The sequence below is a fragment of the Micropterus salmoides genome, unplaced genomic scaffold (genome assembly GCF_014851395.1).
Source record: "Micropterus salmoides isolate LMB-PRFRI ecotype aquatic unplaced genomic scaffold, ASM1485139v1 Ms_hic_scaffold_1, whole genome shotgun sequence".
Taxonomy (NCBI): Eukaryota; Metazoa; Chordata; class Actinopteri; order Centrarchiformes; family Centrarchidae; genus Micropterus; species Micropterus salmoides.
In genome coordinates, this window is record NW_024040040.1 from 33,638,607 (window position 1) to 33,658,290 (window position 19,684).

The window sequence follows — 19,684 nt, forward strand, 5'->3', positions numbered from 1 at the left end:
AGCAATTCAGTGTTTATGTGTGCTGTATACTTTCCCATATCACTTTCTGCCCCATATACATCATAAATGGGGTACATTAATATTTACCCCAATGTAAGTATGTTTTTAAGAAGGATGTAGGGGGGTGATGGGGTGCTGACATAAAGAAAGTGCAATAAGGAGCAGAATTAGAAGGACATAGATAAGCAATGGGAAATTGGTAGAGCGTTTTCGTCATGATGATTTACAAGCCTCACATCTGGAGAACCAGGACGAGTTTTATTTTGTAATAAGCTGCCTTTAGTCGACTCTTTCAGTTATCAGCGTCACTGCCACGCATAGCTGCCATGCTTCCTCAACTTCCGGTAAAAACCGTAACCTGTAGGAAAAGATAAATACAAATACAAACCATCATATGTGAATAGCCAATGAACCATTAGCAAATACTATGAACTCTCCCGCACAATACCTTACTCAATATTGTATGGCAAATTTCACGAAGAAAGTATGACTTGTTTTGTGCTGCTCTCTATATTGTGTACCCCAAAGTAAATAATGCTCTTATTTTAAAAGAAACTAATACGTATTTCCGCTCTTCGTGAGGTCAACTCTAACCCAGACTAGTTACCCTGATGCAGCCGTCGCTAGCTAAACAAACATGTTACCGATATATTATCAGACAACGAACTTAATGATACGTAGACAAATGAAAAGGGGAATATGCGACGATTAATAAGAAACGTGCCAAGTCTAAAGCTGTAGATGTAGAGCTGATATATTAAGTTGGTTAATGTAGTGTAGCCCTTTGTGACCGTGTTTACACATTTCTGGCTTTCAGTTTGCTTATGTAAGCTAGCAAAATGGACCTTGGAACAATGTTGTACAACAATTTGAAAGATGTTACATGGAGCACGACGTCCTTACCATTAGATCAACTTGTCAGTGCTTATAGGTTGCCTCAAATTGTCAAGCTGGATAACGGTTAGTAACTTTGTGTTATTACTTGGTTTTCTTTTGCTAGCTGCTAATTTGCTAGTTAGCAGCTATTTTGTCATGGTATGGTGTTATTTCTCTGCACTGCCAAAAGCTTATTTAATGCCAGTTTAATGCACAAAAAAGTTATCAGAAAATTGTCTAACGTTAGTAACCATTAAAAACTTATCATTTTCTAATGTTTACAGTTGCGTCTCTTTCGTTAAGCTGTTGCCATTGAAGTTGAGGGTGTAAGTTAGAATAAAAACAACCATTTGGTATTTTCTGCTAGGGACAACATATAAACGCATCAGAAGGTGCAACACAGTGATTACCTGAAAATGTGTGCATATCATTATTAAGGCCCATGTGCAGCATAGCGCCATTTTTAACATGTGAATGAAAAAAACAAATATTTGGGAACATTGGAAGAGTCATTTAAACAAAACAATAGGAGATGACCCTAGAACAAAACTTCAGATGACTGTATAATGGGCTTAGGGAATTTACTTCCACAATAGCTGTTTTGCCTGACACTTGTATACTAACATTATCATGATTTATGGTATGCACTTTGAAATAAAGGCATTATGGAATCAGGATTAATTATTATTTTGTTCTCTTGCTTGCCGTCTTCTGTCACACTCTGCTAAGCCTCGCATGCAGAATTGTAATGGTGGATTGTACTTTGAAATGGTAGCGCTTGCTTTTTAGAGAGGTATGGATTGGGGCATTAGTCACTGTCCATGGAGGATAATGATTTGTGCATAGTAGATCAATATGTTGGCTGGAGTGGTGAAGTTTACAAGTTGTTTAAAAAAAAAAAGGCATTCCTCGGGATACTTACTCACAACAATCATTATATTAATCATTATAAATAAATTTCAATGGTACCATGACCCATTATAGACACCACCGTGTGTAGTCAGGGTAATTAATAAAGTAAATGCCAAAACACAGTTACTAGATGTAACACAATCTTTGTGTCTGAGATATGCTTTATATTTCAATAAGGACATATGTCATGATGCAAAAGTTGCATGGTGTTACATGACTGTTGTTGATGTTTTTTGACAGTTAAGATTTTGATTGGACAGCAAGAACACCAGACATTATTCTGAACGTTTGTTATATTTAGTGTTGCACCTTGCAGTATTTCCTTGTTTGTAAGGTATAATCTTTGTTCTGCTTGTTGATTTCATACCTGCAGGTCAGTTGGTTGAAGGGCTCAGAGACAATGACTACCTCTTGATTCATTCCTGCCGTCAGTGGACGACTATCACTGCTCACAGTCTGGAGGAGGGACACTATGTCATTGGGCCCAAAATAGAGATCCCTGTGCACTATGAAGGTGAGTTGTTTCCGCATGGATGATGCTCTTGAATTAGCTTGAATTAGCTATGCCTTTTGATGATGTATCTTTGTATTTAAACTAAGAAAGTCAGGTGCTTCAGCTGACCACATGGGATCTGAATTAGGGGCTCCTTGAATGATGATTGGAATCTTTGATGTCTGTAGCCCTAAAAAATACACAAGACATTTTGAGAGGAGTTTTGGTGTAAAAGTACAACCCATGCTTGACCCTGTCTGTTGCATTGATATGTCTTTTCCTACTTCAGGTCAGTTTAAGCTACTGGAGCAGGACAGAGATGTCAAGGAACCTGTGCAGTACTTCAACAGCGTGGAGGAGGTGGCCAAAGCGTTCCCCGAGAGGGTGTACGTCATGGAGGAAATCACTTTCAATGTTAAGGTACTTCTAATCTGTCCGGTGGACCACCGTGGGTCCTATTTTGGAAAAATAATGTACGGTTGTCAATGGCAAAAGACAACCCCGGTAGAATTGTGCCCTGAATTACACAGATGATGTTTATCATTTTAAAATATACATTTGAAAGTCAAGAAAATCGCACTTTGTTGTAAAACTGTTGAGGTATAAGACTGTGAAAATACATAATTACAAAGGACACAAACCCAAAAGATGCATATGTGACTTCGTAACCTTTTCTCTCTATGAGGGAAGCTAGCGTCAGAGAACTTACATGTGTAGATGATGTGATAAAAGTACAAACAGTTATTAGATTAAACACATCAGGTGAGATATATTTCTGTGTGGAACAAAGCTAAAATAGACTTTATTTCTTTGTTGGGGTCAAGTTTTACTTTGAGCTTCTTCTCAGACATTAAAGAAAAACTATTAATAATATTTATAAAACAAAGACAAAATCTAAACAGAAAGCAATTGCTGATGCGTTAACGTAGAGTTTACTGACAGGGTTTGTACTTGAAAACTATGAAACTATGAAAATCACAGGGTGGAAATGCTCTCCTTAATTTCTTCATGACTTAGGTCGTATGTCATGTTTTCACAGATGGCTTCGGGTGAATGCAATGAAGACACTGAAGTTTACAACATTACACTAAGCACCGGTGATGAACTGACATTAATGGGCCAGGCTGAGATCCTATATGCCAAGACTTCCAAAGAAAAATCAAGATTCAACACTATTTTTAAGAAGATTGGGAAGCTAAACTCCATCAGTAAAATTGGTCGGGGCAAGATGCCCTGCTTGATTTGCATGAACCATCGCACCAATGAGAGCATCAGCCTGCCTTTCCAGTGCAAAGGCCGGTTCAGCACCTGTAGTCCACTGGAGCTTCAGATGCAGGATGGCGAGCACACCATCAGGAACATTGTGGAGAAAACCCGCCTCCCGGTCAATGTCACTGTACCCAGCAGTCCACCCCGCAACCAGCACGACCTCCACCTCATCCGTGAGGGTCATCGCTACAAATTGGTCAACATTCAGACGAAAACAGTGGTTGTGTGCTTAATTCTGCGGAGCAACAAAATTATCCCCATCCATTTTCCATTTCATATGGCCATGCCTAGATTTATTATTCCAGAGGAACTGCTGCAGGGAGAGTTGTGGCTAGACACTATGGTACATCGCTGGTTCTCTTTCTGCCAGGAGCAGTTTGACATAGACGACTATTCTCGTGCCGTCCGGGATGTGCGGACAGACTGGAACGACGATGGCAAGAGCCCTAAGAAAAGCAGTGGGAATGGTAGTTGCAGTGGAAGCAGCGGAGGCAGCAGCAGCTCCAACGGGTGTCTCAACCACATGCAGATTCCCAGCTCTTTAACTTACGCCCGGGATGAACTCACCCAGTCCTTCCACCGACTATCTGTGTGTGTGTACGGCAGCAACCTGCACGGTAACAGCGAGGTCAATTTGCAAGGCTGTATGACACTCTGTGGAGATTGGGCTCTTCTGCCCTCCGATAGCATCCCTGCAGACTCAGGAGAAAGTGAACACTTTTTCCCCGAGCTGTTGGATTGCACAAACCAACAACCAGCCCTCAACAAGTCAGACGTTCCCTATGAGGAGCTGTGGTTGGATCACTTGAGAGGTCAGATCCCAAAACCTTCTTTAAGCGAGGGAATTCGAGGCATCAACAATGGCTGTGGTACAACAGCTGCCCTGTCATATCCGGTCACTTGTCCTCTTGGTGCAATAACCAGTTCAGATGTGGCTCTTACTCCACCACCAGTCCCACCCAAGTCTGAAGCAGTGAGTATAATCTATTATACTGTATGTAAGTTGTAACCCTTAAGATTTCAGTTTTGTTTGATTTGGCAACACCTGCAGATGCAGTTTAATATTACAGCAAAGTTGGTTACCTTGCAGATTAGTTGGAGGTGTGAAGACTGCCACCTGGTTCTCTTCATTGAACAGTTCACTCTGGGTGTTCCTTCTTGTTGTACTACTCTTAAAAGTGATCCGCTGATGAAAACAGTGTCAGAAATGACTTATGATATTGTATGGACGCATTTTTGATGAAAGGTTGCTGTTTGTTGTGCTAGACCTTGTGACAAATGCATTGCCTTTCTTGTGGCTGCAGCCCATGTTTCGCCACTAGAAAGCTTTTAATGTCAAGTGGGGGTGATGGCACAATGGATAAGACGCCTGCCTTTGGTGTGAGAGAGTCAATCCCCCACTGTGACCCATCCACCATTGTGTCCCTGAGCAAGACACTTAACCCCTAGTTGTGTGCGACCTCTTACATGTATAGCAATTGTAAGTCACTTTGGATAAAAGCGTCAGCTAAAATTAATAAATGTCAAGCAGCAGCAATAGGATGTTGCGTTTGTAATATCCCATATTATGCAAAATGCACTTTTTCATGTCTTTTCAACATAAATGTGTCCCCAGTGTAAGGCTGCAACTAATGACTATTTTGATAGTCATCGAGTCCTATCACAGACGATAATAGACTGTGCGCTGCACTCATCTGTGCAGCTGATCGGCTGTTACCAAGGCATATCATTTATCTAATGATAGTAGCTTACATGCTGGTACTGCAACACAGACTGACACAGTATTTTTATACAAAGAAATGTATTACATTTGCTGAATATACAAGAGTGGAAAATGATAACAAATTTGTGGTAGATGGCGTTTCACAAAGTTTATATAATTTCCCCTAACTCAACAACTCACAAAACTCCATGTTTTTTTTTACGGAGTCTATTGCAAATTAGCTGCCACCTCAAATTACTCGTGCAGGTTTGGAGGACAGAGATCCGATTTCAATGAGGATTACAAAAACGCATTAAAGATAGACAAAAGAAGTGTTTGCCATTAGAAATTATGAAATTGTGTTCTCTAATCTTGTGCACTCGGCAGCAACACGACCTGCAGCTCAAAAGCTTTTTGTCTGAGTTTAGAGTTAAATGCTCGCACACTTCGGAAGTTTTAGGTCGTTAAAGAGACAGGAACTAAAAGTGTTCAGACAGAGGGTGAATAGAGCTGAAGCAATGTACAGTATGAAAAACAAAAGAAAAAAAAAACGTTTTTTGAACATTAAAGCATAGAAATTATTTATATATATATATATATATATATATATATATATATATATATCCCATATAACATATATCCCAAACTAAAAGTATGAACCTGAAAATGAGCGTAATATGGGACTATTATTACAGCTCTGGCGAGGTTTGAGGAGAGTAAACTGTGAGGTTGTCTGAATGCGAGAAGATTGCACTGGATTTCATGGCTACATTGTTTTCCTGTGAATCCCTCGTGCTAGGAGGCTATCTGAATCCAGCACTGGAATTGCAGTGTCAACCCCTAAAATAAAAACTACTATATAGACAGATGATAACTGAATTTAACTTAGACTGGCTATTGCACATAAAACGCAGTCCATAAAAAGTAAATAAATTGGGTTTGATGTAATGAAATTCTAAAGGGTTAAGCAGTAACTTTAAGCAGTGTCTTAACACCTCATATGTTGGTTTTACTGTCACTTTCAGTGTCCATGTATTTCTTTTGTAGGTGAAGGAAGAATGCCGTCTTTTGAATGCCCCACCTATTCCTCCACGAAGTTTGAAACAGATGCCATCAGTGCCCATCCTGTCAAAGCCACGGCAGCAAGAGACCCGGTCTCCAAGTCCAACCCTCTCCTATTATTCTTCTGGTCTCCACAACATGTAAGAATTGTAACAATTTCATACCACTCACCAATTACACATAACTAAAATAATAGGTAAGATCAAAGCACGAGAATAGAAAAACAGGAGCTATTAAATTCAAGGAGTTTCTAAGTGAATTAAAATTAAATAACTTGTCAGTGAGGTGAAAAGGTGCCACACTCGCATTTAAAGAGGTTACTTCTACAAACAAAAGTCACAAAAGAGTAGGGAAGACTAAATTTATCCCTGCATGTGTGCTGACTCAGCAGGGATCATATTAAATGAGAAAAGTTGATCTACAGGAGAAACTAGATCTGAAAGCAATACAAAATGCTTGAGAGCCTTACTGCATTATATTCTGTTATATTTTTTTACATTTTGAATTGTCATCTGCCACCTGAATTTTGTGTTTCCCTTTACATAAATAAAAATATTTCCAGCATAGATTGATGCATATGTTGATTGATATGTTTAATGCAAAAAAAATCATGTAATTCAGCACTGAAGATTTCTTCAGTGTTAAAATCTCGTCTTGTTCTCGTAAACTCAATATCGTGTCTCGTCTCATGAGCTACGTGTCTTGTCACACACCTATTAAATTATATTTGCTTTGGGAAAAGTGGGGTTGTATAAATTCAGACATTTTATTTATGCTGACATTTCATAGACCCAGACAATCATGTCGTCATTGTATTTTTTCATCTTCTGTTCAACTACTCCCTGAAATTCATGTAGTTGTTTTGTTTGTTCCTGTCGATTTAGCTGTGTCCCTTTAAATATTTTATCTGGACGGTTTTTCATGACACATTTTAGTGCAGTTAAAAAGTAATGTGTCAGCACATTGAAGTTTTTCCATTCTTTTCTTCACTCGCAATCTGTATCAGCTGTCAAAAAAAGTTTTTGTTTAAAATGTTAAATATTGATGAGGTCTACATGATGTTTGCTCTTATACCACAAATTAATTTTATATTTTTCCATCAGTAGTGGAGCATGTGAGCAAGAGGCGGCCGAACCACAAGAGCAAAGTGGCGTGTGTTACCCCTGTAACTGGGGTAAATCCAACAGTACTGAGCCAAATGCTGTGTCGCCCAGTGGTAGCCTGCCATCGGATGGGATGTCCTCCAGGTTGTCGTGGCCAAATAACTTCAGTGGAGGAGAATTGTACGGCATGGAGGAATTTCAGCCAGCCAGCTGTCGAAGCTACTACAGTTATCCCAGAAAGAGATCCCCGAGCACTCCAAAAACCTGTACATCCAGCCTTGTTGACTTCGATGGTCGAGAGCACGCACCCAGCAGCAAGGACTTCAGGTTGCAGAAAGCTTCTCTGAATCAGTTCTGCACCAAATCTTCAAGTTACAATTCAGAAATGTACAGAGACAAGCCAATAGAAGAATCTAACACTAAGCAGAGCCTCTCGTGCCCAATCTTACCACCAAGAACACCGAAATCGAATGCCATAGATAAGTTCACAGATTTGCTGGCAGGATCAATCTGTGATAGTGAGCAGGAAAGTTCATATTGCTCACTTGATCAACATGAGCAGGGCACAAAAGAGATGTATTGCATCTCTGACTCATTAACTCCCAGCTGTCCATCCTTTTCTCCCACTGCACAGTGGCAGCCCCCGTCCAGTCTGGCTGGTCTTTCTATTGAGGAGGTGTCTAAATCTCTAAGGTTTATTGGCCTGCCAGATGACATTGTTTCTCTTTTTGTGTCTGAGAAGATTGACGGGAATTTACTCCTGCAGCTCACTGAGGAGATTCTGTCTGAGGACTTTAAGCTAAGCAAACTGCAGGTGAAGAAACTCATGCAGTTCATAAATGGGTGGAGACCCAAGATATAACTAACAGTATATGACACTAAACCCTGTTATAAAGCAGAGAAAGACATGCCTTCAGTATATATGCTATGCACACCAAGCCACAAAGATTTTTTTTGTATAATATGAATTTATGTCCTTGTTACTATATGGGGGGGGGGGGATAGTTGGGTGATATTTCTCAGCCCACTTAAAATCTGTGACTGTTATTTACTTACTAAGTGGAATCATTTGGCACTTTCATGTCGGCTACAAAAGTACCTTTTTGCCCAAAGCCTACTAGTGTTCATGTTGTTACACAAATTCTAATTTCAGCCAAAAAACAATGGAAAACATGTGATCTGCTTGATGAGAACATTGTATGAAGAGCACAAAAACTAGAGCATGGACTATTGTATATGTTGATTATATACCACATGAAAAAACAATGTAAAAAAACAGTTTGATTTTACAGTGGAGACGCAGGTGGACATTTAGTTAAAGTGTTTAATAATAATAGGCTTACATCCCAGGAATTCAATTACATGGCGTATGCAGTGTTTTTAGTTTTTAATTAATTAATTAATTTGTTCCCTTTTCACACGATCAGGGATGTGATAGATGTTGCAGCAAGTGCATTTCTGAACATGAATCAAAACAGACATAACCGGCATCAAGACATGCTTGTGTTCTTTTAAAAAATCTACCCTTTTGAGCTTCCTCAGCTTGATCTGATGCGTCTGATGTACAGCTCATTAGAAAATTAATTGGAAAAATGAGACGAGAGCTGTGACATTATTGAATATGATTTTATTTTACCGCTCTAAGTAGATGATGAAGTCCTTTTTGAAGACAGGCATTTTGGATAAAAACAAAAACATCAGCAGGTGTCAGTCTGATATCAGGTAAAAGTGAGCCAGATCAAACGATTATTATGGTCTCTCGTGTAACAAGATGTCGTATTTGTCAACTCTCCTCATCAAGGTCTTATTTTTATTTGATGCCTCTCGGCAACATCTAAAACGTTGCCGCTAAAAACAACTTGAGGTTATTTATAACTGAAATAGACCGACTGAATCCTAACAACATGATGACCTTGCTCGTAAACTAACATTGAAATGACCAACAGAGACAATGGACCACGATATTCTACATAAAATACAAATTATGCATCATGCACTTTGGTAGATTTCAGCCTAATTAAGTGAAATTAAAAAGAAGAGTGCCTGTGTAGAGAGTCAATGCACTACATGCTTTTTCAAAACTAAAATGGTACTTGTTCTTTGTTCTCATCCTTTGTGTTGTGTCCTCTGATGCGCGAAACAAGAAAAAAAGAAGAAAAAAAAAGCATTTCTGCGCCTTAACCCAGAGACCTTAAAATATATAATATTTCACTTTGGCTTAACATTTTCATGTAGTCAGCCTCTTGGCTTGAATATATACTCTAACATTAACATCTGTACATGGCGATCAGGGGATGATGCATTTCCCCGGGACTCTGAGAGGCATGAAAGCTAAAATTGAAATTTATATTTATATTGGTACCAAACATCTGTTTTCTAGATTGAGAGTTGATTTATTTATGCAGCTATTTAACTCATTTAATATGCAAAAATATGCAGAATAGTTATTGTCAGACTGTTGGTATTGCTGATATATGAAGGTGCCTCAGCAACAACAGCCTTTCCACAACCCAGGTCTGATCTGTTGGCCAACAGCTGTTTACTGGGATGTTACATATTTTACTTGATATTTTTTATGCAAGTGCAAATGTATTGTAATTTTTTAAAAGGAAGTGATTACTAATGTTGAATTTATTTTTTATTGAGAAACAAAGCTTATGTTCAAATTTCTGTTTCTACTTTTTATTTTGTACAACTTGGGTTTTACTTGGGTTTATAAATCCATGCTTTAAAATAACACTTTGAGGAAAACCCTGCAAGGTTCAGTCACACTACATGGACAATGACCAAAAATATGATATTAGTAAGACTCTTGACCAGGTAATTTTCCTGAATTCCTTGTAACTTTGTCGCAGTATTCACATTTTTTTTATAGAGAATGACATGCGTCTCTTGACATTATTACTGCATTCGGTGGTTTATGTCCTATGCAATACAGTGCAAAGAGACAAAGGGAAGGAATAAATAAGTAATGGAGTATTATGTGTATTGAAATTGCCACAGTGCAAATTTCAGGGGAAAAAATTTGTTCGTGCCAAAGGCATTCTCCTAAATAATTCTGAGACAACTGACCCAGTCACATTAGTACACCATCATTAAGCAGTTAATACTAAAGCATAGTCCATCCTGATCATCCCTATCACCTTTGGATTTAGGCCTGCATGAATTATTGCCATTTCTTTTGCAAATACGGAGGGAAATGACTGTGACACTGGGTTTGATAGCTTTTGGAATACTATTAGTCAGCATTTTTGAAATCTTGAGTTATGGACAGTTATCTTTCAACTCAACTTTTGTTTCCCAATTTTTGATTGTATAATCTATTAAAAATGGATTAACCGATGTTTGTGGGTTGTTTTTTTTTTGGTCAAATAACAGTTCATGTGTTCATATGAGATTAGGAGTTAGTTCAAGATTGCACCATTGATCAGTTGCACAACGTCATACAAATCCCGGATGATGAAAGGGACCTGTACTTAAGAAACATACAGTGATGGGGGATGGAAATAATTAGTTGAAAAGGTTACTGCTCAGTCTTTTACATGATACAATTTGTAATGCTTTAATAATATCATAAAATCATCTAATTAACGCAATTTCAGTGTAGGAATAAGTACCAATCAGTGATGAACACAATGATTTCGAAGCTCTAAAATTAAACAAGATCAGGATTGTCTGGGCAGTCTCAGGGGACTGAATGTATAGCTGGGTGTAAGTCTTTAGCAGGTAGTCCAGTTGTGTCACCAGGTCTTAAGAGCTGCAACAATTAGACAATGAATCTGTTAGTTGATCAACCCATAATTAATTAAACCATTTTGATAATTAATCATTTTTAAGACATTTGTCAAGCAAAAATTCAAACATTTGATTGTTCCAGCAAATATGACCATCTGCTACTTGTTTTCGTCTTAACATCATAGTAAATTGAATATCTTTGGGTTTTGGATTCTTGGTTGGACAAAACCAGACTGATGACATCTCAGGCGTTTTTCATTTTCGGAAGTTTTACAGATTGAATGAGCTGACAAGTTCATTAATTAGGAAAATAATAGTTGCAGCACAACTAGGTTTAGTTATATGGTGCAATTTATCTGTAATATCTATAGATTAGTTCATTGAATGCAAATGGCCCTGAATATATTACAAAACCAGTCAACAAATTGCAGAAAGTCTTCAGCAGAGCTTTGTGGGGGGTTTAGTAATGAATTGCAGAGCTGATCTGAAGCATTTCAGGAACTGGTAAGTGCTTCACCAGTTCTGTTTTTGTGAGGGCTTGCAGCTGCTGTTTCCTGCCTTGCACCAAGCAGGTTAACATCTCACAGTTTAAAAGGTAACACCAGTTCTGCTTTATATCGCTCAACTTTTATAAGTCAAACAAGGTTTAGTGCACACACATCCAAAAAACTTCTACAGGTGCTAGATCAAAAAGCAAACACATGGCAAGTACTATTAGCTTCCAGCTATTCAAAAACAGAGCTCTAAATTTCACAGATTACTCAATTGAAATAACTGTGAACTATTATTACAGTGTACAGACCTTTGTCAGGTCCTTAAGTCAAATTTTTAAAAGCCACAGAATTTGTTCAAATTGTCCTACAGCAATGTCATACTTGAATATCACCTACAAGACACGCATAAAGTACTAACTTAAACTTTAATACTTGAGTTCTTTATAATCTAATTTGTTAAAACATCTGGCAAAAAATCTACATATTTGTTAGGCTCATACCTACATGAACCATTTCAACAGAAGCCTCCTCTAAATTTATTTAGGCAGGAACTATAACTGATGAAGTGTGACAGAATTGGTTTCATTTCATTCAATGCTGTTTACTCCAGGACACTCACTCACTCATGGGAGAACCTATAGACACACACACACACACACATATATTTTTCTCACATACTTACAACTGTCGCACTGACTCTCTTACATGCATGTGCACATAGACACACACACACACACACACACACACACACACACACACACACACACACACACACACACACACACACACACACACACACACACACACACACACACACCCTTGTAGCACTGTCTTAGTGGGGCCCCGGCAGTGACATTGCATTCCCCAGCCCCTTATCCTAACCAAACCAAAACTCAAAAAACCCTTTAAACTTGTAGGGTCCAGCATTTTGGTCCTTGGACACCTTCACTGTCATACATATACTTGTCTCAATGACTTACTGACATTACTTTGGGCCACCAGATAGTGCTTTAGCTATCTATTGGCTCTAACTTAAAGTGCAATGTCATTGACCTCATAAACCGCTGCAGAAGTACAAGAAAGCTTCTCATTTCACATGGTCAACGGTTACACAAGCTCTGAACAAATGCCTTTTACATGGAAATACAATTTGCACTAGAAGTTTATCACAAATACATAATTTTAACTAATTGTAGGACACTTTAATTTACAGTTTCTGTGTAAACTGTGGACCAATCATTGTCCCCAGCTATTTGATTTAATCGATTATGAAAAACGTTTTAAGATTTTGTTGAGGCAAGCCTAGACAACATCAATCAGAGCAAATTCAATATTCAAGTAATGGCAATGAACAGGCTTTTGACAACAGTACTAATATCATACCACACAGTTTCATCATAAACTCAATGCCTGACACATGGCACACTATGTAACAGCAGCTCAGTATCAATTTCAAAATCAAGACATTAAGTTTTCTGCAAGGAGAGACATTTTTTCAACCACCAAAACCTGAATGTAAACATTCATTAAAACAGCTGCTAAACTGAACCATAAAACACCCTTCATGACAACACATGAAAACATCCTGTTGACCTGCTGCTATTATTACATAGTCCTTCCATAGTGAAGGAATGCCATCTTTCAATAATCTCCAGTCAGACAATTAGACAGTATTTGAGTTCCTGTATAATAAAGTTTTCATTAGATTTTAATCCAGACACCACTCTGTTTTTTCCACACTTATTGTAATCATCCAACCAGGATGCTCTCTGCTCACCAATTTCTCTTATTTTGTTCCACTCTATAAGGTAAAGCCACCCCTCTCCATCTCTGTCAGGCCAAAAATGGATCGAAAGTGGCCTGACTATCAAGTAGGCGTGGCTGGTCAGCTTTTTATAAAGCTGTGTTGACCAGTGTCGAGCCTACATATCTGAAACTCCAAGACTCCATTCAGTTTCTGATTCACCAACAAGATCCTATTTACTTACTGTTCCAAAGGCTGAACGCTGCAGCAAGCCTCCTGAACATCCATACCACGGGCAGATCAACTCTCCAAGGCTCCTTCCAGGTCTGCTGTCTCTGTTAATGGATTACATATAGAGAGTGGGTTTTCTACAGGTGAGGCTACTATTGATAAAATATGACTATTTGGAACTCTTATTAGGTTTTCTCGGTATATGACTGCGGTCCAGTGACTGGTTGGAGAAAGACAATGCATGCACAAACCTTTTTGTGATAGAAGTGCAATAGAGTAGTCAGATTCTGTTCAAGTTCCTCCCGCCATTGCTGCACATTTTATGGCAATGGTTTGCATTTCTTATCTTACTGGTGGTCTCATATACTGCCAGGAAACTCTTACATTCAAAATCAGATGGGTGCAAGAAGCTACTGAACTTGGACAGTCCTATTCATGGTTGTTCTGCCTACGACTTTCACTCAACATAAAGTACCTCATGAATGCAGTGCTGTTGGATGGTCAACTCTCAAGTTAAAACATCCATCCAGCACATAAATGCACAAAACATAAGTATCCCTCAAATACTGCAGATACAGATCTGGCTAACAGAAATGTGAAATTACGCTGTAATTACTGTTGATAAAGAGTGCTTTCTTGTGTGTGTTGTCAGTCATGTGTCCTCCAGGCCTGTTGTTCCTGCTGTTGGTGTCCTCCTGCCTCCTGGTCTTAACCGTTCTACCAGGTCCTCCAGAGGGCTCTTCTCTTGATGAGGGGCAACTGCAGCAAGGATGGCATGAAAATCAACTGAGGGACAGTATTAAAAAGTAGGATCGTTGCCAGTATTTGGATCACACATTGCTGGAGCAGTTAATACCATCCTGCTGCTCGTACCAGATGCAGATCCACTGGGCGTTGTCAAGTTTTTTTCCCCCTCAAATGACACACAAACCATCATATGAATAGACATTCATAAGAACCAGTTGAACACTGATGTGCTCAATGTAAGACACTATGATGAATGGAAAACACTTCCCCATTCATCATAATGACTTAGGCCTTTTGTTCAGTGTTACAATTACTACAGACAGTACATACATAAGTGTGTTGTAAAATATTTGAGAATATTGTTTTTATACTCAGAACACACAAATACACGGTAACAAATATATTTTATTTGTCCCACAAAAACAATGTACACAAGGTACATCCCATTCCCAACCAACACAAAGTTGCACATACAAAACAGAAGAATTTACTGTACACAGTTACAGTAAAAAAAAATCCTCTCTTCTGTTGCGGTCTGGCCACAGCGCCTCATCCACATCACAAGCAATGTTTTCCCTGGTCAAGCAGCAGGGGAAATATCGCCTAGCATGGCGATTCCAGCCATGAAAAACATCAGCTACTATATCTCCACATGCATCCTCCATAGCTTGGAGAAGAGGTATACGCGTTTGTGGATTTCGGTCATACACTTTCCATCTCCAGGCAGAAAAAAATTCCTCAATAGGATTGAGAAATGGAGAATATGGAGGGAGATAAACTAAAAAGCGTGGGTGGGCAGTGAACCAGTTACGAACCAGAGCAGCCCTGTGGAATCTTATGTTGTCTGAAATGACAACGTACCTGAGCTGCTCTGGGCCATCTACCTGATCTGGTGGAATGAGTGTGTAGGGTGTCCAGGAATGTGATCAGATGGGCGGTGTTGTAGGGGCCAAGGGTAGCATGGTGATGGATGATGCCATGGTGGGTAATCGCTGCACACATTGTGATGTTCCGTGCTGGCCAGGGACTTCAACAATGGCATGCTGGCTGATAACATTCCTTCCCCTCTTGTCTTTTTGTGACGTTGAAACCAACCTCATCAATGAAGATGAACTGGTGCTCCACTGTAGCCACCTCTAGCTCAAGGACTCTGAAACACACATGACAATATCAGAAATAGACATGGAGTGGTCACTATTGTGAAGCACAATTATTATGATTACAATATTAAAATATGTAAAATTTACTGTATACAGTGTTGAGTGTATGCATCAATTGTGGGACTCACTCGCACATAGTTATATCGCAATTCTTTGACTCTTTCTGAATTGCGTTCAAATGGCACCCTGTAGACCTGCTTCATCCTGAGATGATTTCTGCGCAAGACACGGTCCAGTGTTGATAAGCTTACCCTATCAATATTTTGAAATATGTCATTGTTTTCTATTATTTTTCTTTGTATTTGCTGTAATGTTATGGTGTTGTTTTCTAGGACCATGTTTATGATTTCAGTTTCCTGTTCAGGAGACAGAAGACGTTCCCGACCACTTTGTGTTGGTAATCTTTCAGTTCTGCCAAACAAAGTAGGTATGCATTTCCTAAATACTTGAAACATACTTTACAGTATTTTTACAGTCCTACAGAACAGTCCACAGGCAATACTGTACTCATTGAGTACTGTATTGATATGCAGTACTGCAATTTGCTAGTGAGAGTAGATTTCTTACCTATTCTCATTTCGGAAAGTCTGGATGATGGATGCTACAGTGTACCTGCTCAGATTTGGCTGTAGTCTTTGCCCAGCCTCCCTCATTGTTAGACCATGGTTGACCACATGATCAACCAAAGTGGCTCGGATCTCAGAGATTACGGGCCTTGGCCTTGGCCTTGGCCGCGCTCGCGCTCCTCTGGCTCTGCCTCCAATGTTGGCATCCATTGCTCCATTGAAGAGCTCACCTGTTGCCCTTTTATGCTAAAGCTCTGATTGCTAATTGGAAAACTGTGTGACGGGTGTTTGCCCTTGTGATGAGTCAGTGTGCATATTTGAATGGCAGTGTGTTCCTTGTGAAAACAAGATATTTTCTGCATGAAACTTGTGCCAAAAGCAGAGAATTGTGTGTAGTGTTTTGAAAAAAGTGTGTTTTAGAACTGCAATTTGAGTGTAAAGCAGGAATTGTGCTTGTAGTTTAGCAGAATTGGTTCAGGGGGTTGGTGAATGAGTTACATGTTGTGATCATTGTCTCTCAAGTACCAGAATTTGTGTGTGAACAATTGAGAAAAACTGTAAATGGGCTGCGGCCTACCAAATACCAGTGAACAATATAGAAAAGGCCTGGATTAAATACACTGTGCGTAGTTAAATAATCACCAAACACAGAAAAAGGAGGAACTCAAAAATCAGTCAGTTTGCAGACAGCACTTTAGTCTTGCACCAATACTTAACAGCAAAATCAGTATCTATAACACAAAAGTTTGGAGACCTACTGGCTGATAGATTAAGATGTCATAAAAAAGAAATCAAAGCCAAGTTTTTGTATTTAAATGGAGTTATGTGTAAAGGCCAAATGCTCAATGAAAAGTACTACGCATTCAAAGGCACAAGCGCAAATAATGACAGGGTTAAGTCTGCCCATAAGATTGCATCCCAGTCTGCCACTGCTTTAACCACATCACACAAGCGATGCATAGCTAACAGTGATGCTTACATAGAAAAGGACATTTTTGAGCATATTGATGACACCAAAAAACACCAGGAAATAGCAGACAATGTGAGGACATTTCTGGTAAAAACACATGTCAGGTATGACTGGATGGTTGTTGCATTTACAACCCACAACTCAAGGCATAACTCAAAATTCCTAAAAAGACATTCTTTGTTAGGGTTTAGAGAGGGACAGTTACTGTGGCTGTAGCCAAGCAGGTGAAAGGTCTTCTCACCATGACTGCAGCTGTTAAAGAAGCTATTAACAAGTGCTTACCTGCGGGTGTTAAAATCTGTGTAGATGTAGTAAAGAAACTAATGGAATGCCGCAAACAGTTTTTGGAAAACGCTTGTCTCAGACATACACAGCAGTGCATGCTTTTAAAGCAAACAGTCACACTTCCCCCAATGCTGTGAAAGCACCAGATGATAAAGACTCATTCCCTGAAAGCGCTGTCAGCCCCAATGATAAAACATTAACCCCTTACCTATTTACAGGGAAATGTGGGAGAGTTTTGGGAAAGTTTACTGTCTTTATTAAAAGCGATGAAGAGGTGATGGAAGATCAATCCCATCTCTGCTCCAAAGTAAACTGCGGGCAAAATGTAAAATGTGTTGTTGTGTTGGGCACCTACATAGCAATGTGTGAGTGCCAGTATCTAAACTATGGTGAGCGCTGTGAGAAGAGCTTAGAGAGTTACAAGAGACAACTCCAGCAGGGCACTGAAATCAGAACCCAAACCCCTGAGTGAGTTCGGGAAAGCAAAACAGTGCCCCCTGCTAACTGTAAATCTTGGCAGAGCACCCCACGAGGCGCAAATCATCATAGATCTCAGAAGAGCACCTCACGAGGCTCTGCTGACTGTAGATCTCAGCAAACCCAAAGGTGCCCTACACGTGGAAGATTAAACAGTGGATCTAGGCTGTGCACCCCAGGGCACCCCAATAGCGGGGTAGATTGTAACACATGCTGGGGTACGTTGTAACAATCACACAAAAGAATCAAAAATGATGCCACACTATATGATATGCTTCCAAAACAGGTAGTGATATCAAAGAACAATGTTTCTCTCTTGCTGTAACAGCACATGCAAATACAGTATGTGTATGTAAATGAATCTAAAGAATAAACTTACTTAAAAGTATACTTAATAAATACTACTAAAATGGTCCTAATTAAAATCCTTAGGTCTAACTAAAAAGAGGTGTGTGTGTGTGTGTATATTCTTATTCAGAGTCACAGTCAGTGCTTGAAGTGGGCCGATATTCACTGGTACGTATGCCAGCACATATTTTACCCTTTGGTGTACCGGGACTTTTTGCACACACGCACTTCTCACAAGCTGCCCATACGCTTTTCTACCCTCTCCAGTGGAGACGGACTATGGAAAAGGTCGACTGACGATACATACACCAACATGTGTACAACATGTGAATGGGGAGTACTGGTCGCAGTGCTGACAAATTAATGCTGGTAACCCTGGAGTGCAGGTTTGGTGGACCCAGACTGCATAGGGCAATCTGGAAAAAAATTTAAGTCAAGAAAGTACCTGGTTTTATGTATCGTGGATGGTTGTAACTTTTTATAGAAGTGTTACAACCCACCCCATCATATCAGCCAATATTTAGCTAGCTGTCTTAGCATGGTGGTTTGAAATTAGAAAGGAAAACAATTTGCTTGCTAATATTATATTTCAGAGCTGCTCTTTTTTAAAAAAAAATAGATGCTCTATTTTTAAAGCATGAGGTTAACATATTATCTGCAAAGAAACAAAATTTGAATGAAAGGAAGTGCATCTCAAAAAATTAGAATATCATGAAAGAGTAACCCCCCCACACACACACACAATTTAAGCCAAAAAGTGAAGCCATCATATATTCTAGAGTCATTACATATAAAGTGAAGTATTTCAGGCCTTTTATTGTTTTAATCTTGATTACATCTTAAAGCTCATGGGAAAAAAAAAATCCATACCTCAAAATATTAGAATGTATAATACAAAAATCTAGACTTTCTGATAAATTGAAGACATCTGAAAAGTTATTTTATGCACTTAGTACTTAATTGGGTCTCCTTTTGTACAAATAACTTCAATGTTTGGTGGCATGGAGGCAATCAGCCTGTGGCACTGCTGAGGTGTTAAGAAAGCCCAGGTTGCTTTGTGGTCTTCCGCTCATCTGTATTGTTTGTTCTGGTGCCTCATTTTCCTCTTGACAACACCCTATAGATTCTCTGTGGGGTTCAGGTCAGGCTGGCCAACCAAGCACAGTAACACCATGGTCAGCAAACCAGTTAGCTAATGGTTTTGGCACCTTGGGTAGGTGCCAAGTCCTGCCGGAAAAGGAGCTCACTATTGTTATGAACCTCAGATTGAAGCCCAGGGGGAGGTGGCAAGTACAATTAATAATTTGTTTCAGGGCAGAAGAAAACCAGGGAACAGGAGTAAGTTTAAAAAAAAAAAAGAAAAAAAAAAGAGAGAAACAGATTTACTTTCAATATTTAACAAAAAGTCTTTAAATGCACAATCAACAGAAAACAACTCCCAAAAAGGAACAACAAGGGTCCTTTTTAAAGGGAACTAACATATCGGATAAACACAAAAGTAGTGATAACA

At 39.2% G+C, this 19,684-nt stretch overlaps 1 protein-coding gene across 2 annotated transcripts; it reads left to right on the plus strand.

The window, feature by feature from the left end:
• Positions 1–583: 583 nt before the first annotated feature.
• garem (GRB2 associated, regulator of MAPK1) lies at positions 584–10,760 on the plus strand. 2 transcript variants are annotated; one of them, XM_038724629.1, is made up of 6 exons: positions 584–960; positions 2,162–2,302; positions 2,571–2,701; positions 3,321–4,523; positions 6,300–6,454; positions 7,418–10,760. In XM_038724629.1, exons 1-6 carry the CDS (start codon positions 840–842, stop codon positions 8,277–8,279), a joined length of 2,613 nt encoding a protein of 870 aa, XP_038580557.1. In that variant the 5' UTR covers positions 584–839; the 3' UTR covers positions 8,280–10,760. The 2 variants fall into 2 exon arrangements, with proteins under 2 accessions (XP_038580557.1, XP_038580565.1); XM_038724637.1 differs by having other exon boundaries at positions 7,421–10,760.
• Positions 10,761–19,684: the final 8,924 nt, after the last annotated feature.